General features: G+C 36.5%; 1 protein-coding gene across 3 annotated transcripts in view; it reads left to right on the forward strand.

Moving 5' to 3' along the window:
• The window catches only part of mapk8ip3 (mitogen-activated protein kinase 8 interacting protein 3), a 55,122-nt gene that overhangs the window by 7,987 nt on the left and 34,337 nt on the right, over positions 1-12,798 (forward strand). For 2 of the 3 annotated variants that reach the window (XM_059348251.1, XM_059348252.1), the window contains exons 2-5: positions 5,183-5,303; positions 6,515-6,585; positions 7,407-7,498; positions 11,897-12,056. In XM_059348251.1, the coding sequence (XP_059204234.1) occupies positions 5,183-5,303; positions 6,515-6,585; positions 7,407-7,498; positions 11,897-12,056 (444 nt within the window). The remainder of the gene's footprint in view (positions 1-5,182; positions 5,304-6,514; positions 6,586-7,406; positions 7,499-11,896; positions 12,057-12,798) is intronic. The other variant, XM_059348253.1, reaches the window with a different exon arrangement.

Consider the following 12,798-nt stretch of genomic DNA (forward strand, 5'->3'; position numbering starts at 1 on the left):
ACAAGCAAATACAAACAATTAGAAAAAATCAATTACAAATTAATTGAAGAGTGCAGGTAGACAAGCTATGCCATATTCACCACATACACACTTACTTACTCACACATGTGCACCCACTCCCACAACCACACGTACACATTTCAACCGAATGCTGTTGAAAAAAGATTGGTTTTTAATCTGTTTTTAAAAATGGCTGCTGATTTGGCATGTTTTAGTTAAAAAACTATTTGCAGTTGCTTTAACATAAAGTGTCTTTGGCTGTCTCTGTTTTCTCTGTCTCATGTTTGCAGCAAGTGAGAGAAGTCAATTTACATCTTCAGCTCAAATTATGTGATAAAAATTGTGAGTGGAACAAATAAACAGCCAGTGTCTGGCTATAATGGGGGATGGGACGGCGTGCGAGGGGCGGGGAGTTATAGGAAATCAATAGAACACAGAGCTCAGTGAGGCAGCCTGGCACTGTAACCTGATTTGTGCTTATGAGGAACAGAGACAGAACAACAAATGCAGAGAGAGAAAGAGAGAAAGAGAAAGAGACGGAGGTTTAGAAAAAGCTGCAGCATGATCGAGTAAACGCTCAGGCCGGATCGGACGGAGGCGAAGGCTGATACAAAGAACGGGCCGTGAGAGAGAAAACAATAACACACCCTCTCGCAAGACACTGGGAGCAACGAGCAAAAAGCGGCTCAGATTACAAGGTTATTAGGCTCAAGCTAATGGTAAACAAAGCCACAGCTCCCTGTCTGCTCGTGTAGCCGCCGCCAAGATATCCAGGATTACAGTTTCTGAAGTGAGGTTAACAAACTCGGCCATTTTGTAGCATCTCTGTTGCTTTCTGTCTTGTTGTGAGGCTGCTGGGACTCATCCATCACTTTGTTTCACCAACACTCCTCAAAGAATGACGACAGCAAAACATTGATCATTTCCGCCTCTGACCGTGCTTAACATTGATACCAAAACCGAAACCAAAAGTGTCTGTATTAGGGGTTTTCTGATATAAGATAAGATATTCCTTTATTCTTTCCCATGTGAGAAATTCGAGGGAAATCCTGCATTGAATGAAAACATCCTAAAGCATTGATATTTATTGAAAAAATTGATCTAAACAAGTTCAAACGAAATGGAACAAGCAAAGCTTGATATAACTTAATATTGCAAACATGCAAAATCGAATATCAAATAAAACAAACAAACACATCAATGGCATTCATTTCTTAAATAAAATTCAAATAAAAATCGTATGTTCCTTTATTTTATATGCGGCCTTCTTTCAATTTAAATTTAACAGTAATCTTTTTCCACAGACTAAAAATAAATGTGAGAATAATAATGGTAAACAAAGCCACAGCTCCCTGTCTGCTCGTGTAGCCGTCGCCAAGATATCCAGGATTACAGTTTCTGGAGTGAGGTTAACTAACTCGGCCATTTTGTAGCATCTCTGTTGCTTTCTGTCTTGTTGTGAGGCTGCTGGCGGGACTCATCCATCACTTTGTTTCACCAACACTCCTTAAAGAGTGACGACAGCAAAACATTGATCATCTCCGCCTCTGACCGTGCTTTTTTCACCTTCTCGCTTCATGTAATTTGCTTAAGTACATTGATCGTTGATTATTAAAGGATTGATTCAATGATTGATTTAAAGCACGTAAGGCGGATACTTAGCAAGACAATATAAATAGTAACAGCATTGGGCAAAATAGCTTATCAAGTTCTAGTTTTAATTATAACAAGCAAATAAATTTGACTTAACCAATTACAATGTTAAATACAACTCATTAGTTTCAAGACATAAAGTAATTAAGGTGTAACAAAAAGTCTCATGCAAACAAATAAAAGTAAAAATATGAACCTAAATAATCATAATAGAATAAACACATAATTAAGACTTAATTAATATACTGACGGACGGACCTGGGAGCTGATTAACTAAAATTGACTGATACGGGTTATAATCAGAGGAATATAAAGATGACTGTATTTTCTGATCTGGTAAGAGTGAAGATCCGAGCTGAAATAGAAATATTTCCTGAAATAAGAGAAACTTTAAATCTTTTTGAAATGCTTTGTCTGTAAATTCACTTATGTACAAACTGATAAAAAAACTTTAATTTGCAAAAAAAGTAAGTCAGATGGCTGTCTGAAGCTAAAAGATGTAGCAGTCTTTTATATCTGAACTAATCCATCGGACTGTCTTCTTGGCTGGCATTCTCGCAAATAAAATTTTCTAAAACTGCTATCTTGACATGTGATCCGAGAACTTTTTTCCCCAAGATTTTCTACTCATCATCATCAATCATCAAACAAACAGAGATGTGCTATGTTCAGGTGGTGCATGGTGTAAATTGTCGGAAGTGTGACCACGTTGCAGTCAAACGCACTTAGCCACGGTTTACCAGGAAACACATTAGCTTCACTCAGTCACCACGACGACCAGAGGTGTCAAGTAACGAAGTACAAATACTTTGTTACCTTACTTAAGTATACATTTTGGGTATTCATACTTTATTTGAGTAATTATTTTTCAGCTGACTTTTTACTTCTACTCCTTCCATTTTCACACAGTTATCTGTACTTTCTACTCCTCACATTTTAAAAATAGCCTTGTTACTCCTATTTCATTTCGGCTTGTTTTTCATTACGGATTTTCATCCTTTAAATCAGTAGTTCTCAACCTTTTTGAGTCGGGACCCCCAATTTAACATGCATGTTGTCCCGACCCCCGCTCACTGAACAGAATCTCACACGCACAGTTCAGATCATACAAAAAGACATGAAATGACCAAAAAAAGACACAAAATGACCAAAAAAAGACAAAATGAGCTCCTTAAAGCTCTGGAGATTAGAGAGTGGAGCATTTTTTTTTTTTTTTTTTTACATTACATGTCATTTAGCAGACGCTTTTGTCCCAAGCAACTTACAATAAGTGCATTCAACCTGATGGTACTAGACATAGACCATAGGAATCAAGTAAGTAGATAACTTTAAGAGCTAACTGTCATCGCTAAAGGAGTGCTATATGTTAAAGAAGAAAAGAAGAGAAAAGAAGAAGAGCATTTTTTTTGCAGTCTGCTGCAGGTGAAAGTGTGGGCTAGAGGAGTGCATCTGAAGGATTTTACTGCAGGATGTGTCTCTAGTCCGTAAGGGACGAGGTGCAGGATATTATGTCATGAAGCTACGCTCTGCTGCTCTGAAGGTAGAACAGCTGTGCAGCATAAAGCCATTTCAGTCAGGCCATTATAATTTAACAAGTTATCCAATATGAGCAGAAAACACCCCTGCTTCAATCTATTTAGAGAGGAGTTGTTCTTTTTGTGTGAAATTAGAGCTGCAATGATGAGCCTACTAATCATCACTATTTGGATTATCGTTTAAGTAACTAAGTAGTAAGTAATTTTTTCATGCAAAAATGGCAAAAAAAATGGAAATTGTAATTATCATCTATTTTCTGGTATTTTACATAATAGATAATAAAAAATAATCAATAGCTCTAGCCCTGTGTACTAAAATACTTACTACTAAACACTATACTAAACACAATATAAATGTATGTAGGCAGAATCTTTGATATATAAACTTGGTTTCCCATGGTTGCAAAATTACAAAAACAAAACACTATGAAGGTTATTTATTCAGCTTGATAATAGGAAGCGAAGTCACGTTTAATTGAGTGACCTTTTTTATCATTAAGTTGATTTGATGAGCCAAACAAGAAGAGTAATATTTCAGCGAGTAATATTTCAGAGACAGTAGCTGAAAGGACTAATTGGTTCATTTTGCTGCTAAAATCCACTCTTCATACGACAACAAAGTAGGAAGTGTTGATTTCTGCAATGCTGGATAAACAAAACATTGGTTGTATCATAACTGAAGGTCAACATATTGTAGCAGAATGTCTGCTGCATGTTCAGAGGATTACAGTATTAAGACTTTGTGGACTTGCTGCACTGAAAAAAGAACGTCATTGTGAACAGCTTTATATTTAAAACACACACACACACACACACACACACACACACACACACACACACACACACACACACACAGGCAGTGTGAAGGGGAAGCTCTGTGTTTGCCTGTTCCTCGGTTACTGAGTTTATGTGTGCATGGGTATTTTATAGAGCTGTTGAGAAACTCAAACCAATCTGTAAGAGGCAAAGGCTTTAAAAAATAGAGTATAAATAAATGTTTGTCATGAAAAAACTATAAGTCGATCTTTGATGCAGGGCAGAACTTGTTGAATGCATTTTGAGGAGTTTTCAGCAGGTTGTGGCAGTGCACTACAATGAATTTGATCCAATTTATTAAAGGTTGTGCACTAATGTTACAACATGGTTGATCTTAACCCTCTGTGGTACGCATTATGATGCCAGTTAGGGGAAAAAATGTTTGGAGTGGGGTTTGTTGCCTGGCAGCGCTGCACAAGTGAAAAAGAGAGGGTTTTTTTTTTCAATTTGAAAATTATTTATTTAATAGACATGTGTAAAAGATTCAGTAGCTTCAACAGGGTACAATACAAAACATTTAAAATTTAAAAACTTCCTAAAAGCAACTTTTTTAACCGGTTTCTTGTCTGGAGTAGCAATTTTTTTTTTCCAGATGGAAAAGGGCCAGGAATGACGTTTTGAGTGCTTTTTTGTGGCGTAAAATGGCAACGTTTTTTCCTTTGGAAAAGTCTGCAAAATAGGTTTTCAATATGGCCTCCTGGAGATCATGTGACAAATTAAAGCATTGCTATTGGTTCCCTATACTCTTCCCTCTTTTTTTAAAGTATTGCATCACTCAAAAAGATGCATTGTAGAAATTTGACAGGCCAAAAATGGTTAAGGTTAATTATTTTCATCTAATTTATTATTTTTATGTGATTTATTTAAATGTATATAATATTTATTGTTTTACGTATTTATCTAATTTTTTAAAGTTATGAATCTCTGATGTTAAAATCAATAGTAATTGTAATTGTTTTAAATTATCAATATTGACTATCAAAATTATTTTTGCCATAACTGAGCAGCCCCTAACCACAAGCATATTCATTTTAGTGTGCACTGTTTCCATATTACTGCAAAAATTCAATCCATATACAACAATTACAATGAAATCTAACTTGTCACTTTAAATGCAGTTTGTGAATGTATTTTCAGCTTTATTAAGGCCTAATTTTTGTTCATGTCTCTCCCTTCAGAAATTCATTGAATTTGAGGATGCGTTGGAAGCTGAGAAGAAGGACCTGCAGGTGCAGGTGGAGTTTCTGGAGCTGCAGGGGAAACAGCAGGAGCTCAAGTCAAAGAACTACTCCGACCAGAGTGAGTCTTTACTACAGGGGTGTCAAACTCAAATACACAGTGGGCCAAAATTTAAAACTTGGACAAAGTCGCGGGCCAACATTGATATTTATTGAAAAAATTGACCTAAACAAGTTCAAACGAAATGGAACAAGCAAAGCTTGATATAACTTAATATTGCAAACATGCAAAATCATATATCAAATAAAACAAAAAAACACATCAATGGCATTCATTTCTTAAATAAAATTTAAATAAAAATCGTATGTCCCTTTATTTTATATGCGGCCTTCTTTAAATTTAAATTTAACAGTAATCTTTTTCCACAGGCTAAAAATAAATGTAAGAATAAAATAACAATAATAAACCAAATGACTAATAATAATATCCTTCAATGAATGTGCAACCATTCAAGCCTTGGACTAGCAAGAAAAAGTGCATAAAGACAACTTTAATTGTTGCTCAGTTTGCTCCACACTGATCTACTGTGTTCAAGCCGAAACACCAGCAGAGCATTCTGGGATTTGTAGTATTATTTGCGCTGTATAATACCGGCGGGCCAGCTCTGGTTGTCATTTGGTATTTCCTTGCGGGCCAAATTTGGCCCACGGGCCAGAGTTTGACACCTCTGGTTTACTACAAACTCATGTTATTTGATATACTACACGTGCAGCTCGTGTGGCTGCTCTTGATGCCGTACTCAGGTCCAACTTAATTCCAACACACACCACTACGAGAAAACAAACAACATCCATTAAAAGTAATTGACATAATTGACATTCATTTGTGAACAAGAAGTCCATAACATGCCCAGTCTCATTACCTGGACACTTGTCAAAGGGAATGGATGCATTTCAGTTAATAACTCTGCAGCTCTTCAATCAAGTTTTCCTTCAGATACAGAAATATAACAAAACGTGACACTAAAGCTAAAATGGGAAGACAGAATGGGAAGTAAACACACTATTGGAGGATGTTCTATTTTTATATTGAAGTGCTTTTGTTCACTTATCAGTTCTGTAGGAATACTGGTGAACATGTTTTATTGGCCGTAATGTTTTTTCTTGATGTTCTTCTGAGATAGATGTTCTTCTCTTTAGATTATAGATAAATATTTGCATGCAAGATTGAACATTAGTTAACAAAATGACATCAGGATTGCCTCTTTGCTACAACTATCGGGGCCTCCCGGTGTCTTTGTGCTGTTAAACTCTTCTCTTTCTGTCTCCCAGTCACTCGGTTGGAGGAGCGAGAATCAGACATGAAGAAAGAGTACAACGCTCTGCACCAGCGCCACACTGAGGTATGAGCAAACCAAAGTCCCTAGACCTATATAGATAGATATATAGATATATATCTATATATATATCTATATATATATATAGATATATATATATATATATACACACTACCGGTCAAAAGTTTTAGAACACCCCAATTTTTCCATTTTTTTATTGAAATTCAAGCAGTTCAAGTCAAATGAACAGCTTGAAAGGGTACAAAGGTAAGTGGTGAACTGCCAGAGGTAAATAAAAAAGGTAAGCTTAACCAAAACTGAAAAATAATGTACATTTCAGAATTATACAAGTAGGCCTTTTTCAGGGAACAAGAAATGGGTTAACAACTTAAAGCAGTTCTGCAGCAACGGAGGTTGATCAAGCCTTGAAAGTTGCTAAGTTGCTACCAATTCCTACAGGTGTCCCAACTTTTCTTGATCACTTACAACCTACAAGTTGCTCCACATTTAAGGGAACTTCTGCAACAGAGTTGGGAAGAACTTTCTGAAGAATATTTGATTTCCATTGAGTGTGTTCAGCTGTTCTATCTGTTAAGGTGCTACTTCCATGAGTCAACAGTTTAGAATACATTTTCCTTTCTAAATTGATTCTATGATTTATTTTATAACTTCAATTGTTTATTTGTTATATGCATTAATTTCAGAGTACACTGAGACATTAAACTGCATCATTTTCAATAAAATTCTGGAAAAGTTGGAGTGTTCTAAAACTTTTGACCGGTAGTATATATATATGTATATATATATAACTTAATGTGCCGACCTCGTATGTTTCCTCGCTCTTGTTTTTTCACATCTTTTCTTTTTCTTGCCTTCGTGTGTCACAGATGATCCAGATGTATGTTGAGCACATAGAGCGGTCCAAAATGCAGCAGGCAGGAAGCAACAGCCAATCAGAAGGCCCCGGCTGTGGACGAACGTGAGTTTTAATGTTTCTGTGTGTAAAGGTTGTGCATATAGCTCATGTTTTGTTGTCTTGTTGCTGATGTTTTGTCCTTCGTGTATTTTTAAGTTTCAACATGTTTCATTGTGTTGGTGCTGGCCAACAGCTGCTACTTTTTACCCACAAAACAACGTTTGGACTTTATTTTTTAGCGTGCGGTGTTGAGCAATCTGCCAAACCATGAATCCTGAATATGTATAAGCACAAAGCAAGACAAGGATCCGGACATCTGGTGCAGCTTCTGTCGCCTCCTGCAACATGATTATATACACAGTTTCTTGAATATCTATTCAGCTACACTGACTAATCCCACAAATCTTCATCAGCTGTTAGAAACAGAGCCCTGAATCAGGCCGCTGTTTGTTCATGATGATTTTTGTTTTGTTTTAGGATAGCTGTCATCATGGTTTGCGTCATAAACTCTGATTAGGATTACAAGATGAATTAATTCTGAACAAAAACAGCAGATTATCCGGAGTGGTTTTAATAAGAATAATCTTCAGAAAGTTGCAGAATTTATTAAAAAAAAAGTTAATAATTACTGTAAAGGTATAATTTGTAACTTTGAAATGAAATGTCCAAAAACGACTAGACCTATGTCATATAAATGTTTTCAGTTGTGTACTTTCATTATCCCAAATGTTTCTAATAAACCTAGAGAAATACATAATTTTAATCGAGGTAATGCTCTGTTTCATTTGGTCTAATAGTTGTCTGTCAGAAACGGTCATAAATTGACATTTTTTCCAGTTTTAGGCCATTTTTGGTAACACTTTACAATAACCATCATTTATAGATGTAAATAGACCATTTATAAATGGTAAACAGATAGTTTATTAATGTTTAACCATCATTTATAAACCGTATATAGGCCATTTAGAATGGTGAATAGAAAATGTAATAATGTTGAACTATAATTTATAAATGCCAAATAGATTACTTTACCATAATTAAACATAATTATTAGTTTATTAATAGCTTTACACTCATAACATTTTTAACACCATATTAAGTATGTAAATGATTTCAAAATGATTCTTACGCCTTTAAGAAATTGCTTGAAAACATTTAAAGATTAAATATGTATAGAATTTTGTAAATGGTTAATAATAATTGGTTTATAAACCATCTATAAACATCACTTAGATGGTTATTGTAAAGTGTTACCGATTTTTTAAAATGCACCTCTTGGATTATGGCCATTTTTAACTATATATCTTAACTGGTGAAGGTTTTTAGTCATTGGAAGTCTCGATCTTTAGACTGAGTAAAATGTTAGCAGCAGTTCGGCCCTGAGACGTCCTGTGAGAAACAATGTTTTGAACACTGAAAGAAAAAAAAGAATCCTTACGGGGAGAATCTGACAGCAGTGTTGCTTTAACCCATTGAAGCCTGGAAAGCGGATACGTCGTTTTGTAGTATTTGTATAAGCTCTCAAATACTTTTTGAATTTCATTTCTATCTGCTACAGAGGCTGAAAAATCTATTATTTAGTAGAAGCGTTGACACTTCTGTTGAATTTCCAGAAAAACTTCAGGTTTTAGGGGCTGATTTTAAAATCGCCCAGAGGTTTTACAGGCAGTTTTAGGCCTCAATGGGTTAATGGTGGTGAAGACAACAACTCCCATGATGCCACACTCCATCTTTTGTCATCACTTTGATTGAGAGAACCCTCGCAGCAGAAAATGACATATCGTGCATTTAGTCGACTAAAAAAAGTGTGTGTGTGTTTGTGTGTCATGGCATGTTCCTGTCTCCTGTCTCTCTCTAATCATTGTCCGTCTGTCTGTCTGTCCTGCTGGCTTGCTCTCTGTTGCTGCTGTTTGCACAGTCAACGCCACACATGGAGGAAAAGGTAAATCAAACATGGTCCCACAACAACTCTCACCTCCTCCCTCTCTCGGCTCCTCCGTCTATAAACCAAGAAGTTATGATGCCCCTCCTCATATTTTTGCTCGTATAACGATAGTATTCTGTTACGCGTTTGCTTTGTTGGTCATTAATGCTTGTGAATTTATGACCATGACTGTATAATGCTGCATCCTAATAACAAATTATGAAATAAGGAATGGTTCAGAGGTCATATAAAGCAATGTAATCCATTTTTCTCCTTTTTTCTGTCTGTCCGTGTGTCTGTCTGCCTGCTTTGCTCGTCTTGTCTTGTCTTGTCTGTCTGTCTGTCTTCCAAAATGTGAAACAATAGTATTAAGTAAAGATCAAGCAGTTAATATGGAAACACATTATTATTATTAAGCAAAGGAAGAAATAGGTTTCTTTTGCACCTTTTTTTTCTGAAAAGGAAAAAACATGGTGTATTTTACATTTTGCATTACACATACAGTAGCAGTTTGAGCTGTTAGGGCTGGGCGACATGGACCAAAAGTCATATCCCGATATATTTAGGCTGAATATCGATATGCGATATATATCCTGATATTTTTATCGCAAAGTGAAAGCAAATGTTCAGTTAAAGTCAAAGCCAAATATGACATGTCACAGGTATTTTTATTGAAACCGTTTATTTAAGTGAACATAAATACTGTATAACAACAGAAGTACCTTTAAAAAAAATCAAAGCTCCATAAAGTGCACAATTAACTAGAAAAATATCTTAAATAAAAATAGCCTATCAAATTAAATTGGCCAATCTTTTTCTGAAATGAACAGATATTCATATGAGAAAAGAATAACGAACATTACAAAAGAAGTAAATATGACAAACCCTAGTAGGGGCAGCATTTATATATAAAGAAAGAAAATAAATTGAACTACAGCTATTTATGCCATATAGTCTAATTTCATATCACATTAAAAAATATATCGAGACGTATTTTTTATATCGCCCAGCCCTAGATGTGGATAAACTGATCTGCAGGCTGCACACACAGTTTCAGTTAGTTTTGTTCAGGCATCATGCAACCAAAAGACTGCATGTAGTAAATCAGCCATATAAGGAACTACTTCCTGTTATTTAGGAATATGCAACCAAAAGACTGCATGTAGTAAATCAGCCATATAAGGAACTACTTCCTGTTATTTAGGAATATCTTTCTAAAAGATTTCCACAAACTACCTGTGGTTGCCTGTATTGATGCTCCTTCTGTTTGAATGTCTTGCATCTTCAAATAAGAAAGCTTGTGAGGAAAATGCATTTGGCCTGGTGGACTGGACTGCATGCCCTCAGAGCCCTTGTTGCTTCTCATTGAGGGGCTTGTCAATTTTGCCTTTCCCCTAAAATCTCTTCCCCTGTTGTGTTCTACTTCCATATTGCTATTTTTAACATAATGAGGACAGGGGTTGGTTGCAGGCATTTGCTGTTTCAAAGTGGAGTTCCTCATGTTTTATATGTTTTTTTCTGGGTGTTCAGAAATCAGTAAAACTGTTTAATATCTGTTAACATTCTTACCAAGAGTTAAATGATGAGATTAATGCCACTCATGTCTGTACAGTAAATATGAAGCTACAACCACCAGCTGCTTAGCTTAGCTTAGCTTAGCTTAGCATGAACGCTGGAAACAGCTAGCTTGGCTTTGTCTGAAGGTTACAACCTGCCAGCACTTCTAAAGCTCAGTAATTAACACAATATCTTACATACTTTTTATATTTTCTGTGTGTAAAAGTGTAAAAGCAACAATTCTATTTTTAAGGGAGGGTTGTGTCCCAGACTTTAGGTTAGTATAAGCTAGGGCAACTTCAACCTACTGAAAACTCCTTGACATGTATTCAGCATTTTTGGTAAACCGTATTCAACATGATCCAGTCAATAACACAGCCCTTTAGAGCAGTAGTTCTCAACCTTTTTGAGTCGCGACCCCCAATTTAACATGCATGTTGCCCGCGACCCCCGCTCACTGAACACAATCTCACACGCACAGTTCAGATCACCCAAAAAAGAAACAAAATGACCAAAAAAGACACGAAATGACTAAAAAATGACTAAAAAAAGACAGAAGATGACCAAAGACAGAAGATGACCAAAATAAGACACAAATCGACCAGAAAATGATCAAAAAAAGACACAAAATGACCAAAAAAATAAACAAAATTACCAAAAAGACCGAAAATGACTAAAAAAAGACAGAAGATGACCAAAATAAGACACAAATCGACCAGAAAATGATCAAAAAAAGACACAAAATGACCAAAAAAAAGACAGTAAGACGGTAGTTATATCTTCTTATATCTTCTAAGTTGGCAAAAAAGAAAATAAGCATATTTTGGAACTCATGTTCAGGTTCTTTTTTTCCGCCTTGTATCAATGCATGCCAGGAAAAACTCCAGCCCTGGGGAAGAAAAACAGATTAAATATAATGAACGAGTACAATAATGAGTCTCACCTTCGTCCTCTCCTCTCTGTGTCTCTTCTGCCAGCAGCAAAGCGGAGCGCCCGCCGTCATTGAGCCTGTACCCCAGCGGCGAGGGCATGGTACGTGGGGGTCTCGGGGGAGTTAGGATGATGCCCGGGAAAGACATCTGGCAGGTCAACGAGCTCGGCCAGTCTACCTTCTGCTCCGCCTATCAGGTGGGACAGACAGCGGCCCTGTCCTCCTCCACGGGGGAGTGGAAGGGGGAGGGGCCGGCCTTAGCGCTGCCCGTCCTGCTAGCCACGCCCACACGGACCACACCCCCTCCCTGGCCTGCTTGTGTCACTTTTTGAGGAAACTATTTTTTTGTTTAAATCACTTAGAACTCTGCCTTTTAAAGTCAGTATTTTTTATTTTATTTAACCTTTATTTAACCAGGGAATATCCCATTGAGATTAAGAACCTCTTTTTCTTTAAGGGAGCCCTGGCCAAGAGGCAGCAAACACAGAATACAGTTACATATTTACATAACATACTGACCTTAAACACATCATGAGAAACAAGTGCATGTTATGGAATTGGCCTCAATAACTCTTAGTTTGGATTAAAAAGTGCTCAAAGAAACAAATTCAGTTAATTTCCATTCTTTCCGGCGCATATTCCAGCATAAGGTGCAGAGTAAACAAATGCCCTTTTACCCAACTCTGTAGAGCAGAAGGGATAGAAAGCAACAATTGATCTTGTGAACGAAGAGAATAAGATCCTGCATTTCTCACAGTAATTAAGCTGCAAATGTACGAAGGCAGCAGTCCCAATATTGCCTTATAAATGAAAGTATACCAATGACTCTGAGCCCTTCGAGTGGCCAGAGCAGGCCATGCTACCCGAGAGTATAATTCACAATGGTGAGTGGACATCTGACAGCTAGTAATGAACATAAAGAAGCATGATAAACGGACATTTAGCAGCAGC

This window comes from Centropristis striata, chromosome 13 (genome assembly GCF_030273125.1).
Source record: "Centropristis striata isolate RG_2023a ecotype Rhode Island chromosome 13, C.striata_1.0, whole genome shotgun sequence".
NCBI classification, from domain to species: Eukaryota; Metazoa; Chordata; class Actinopteri; order Perciformes; family Serranidae; genus Centropristis; species Centropristis striata.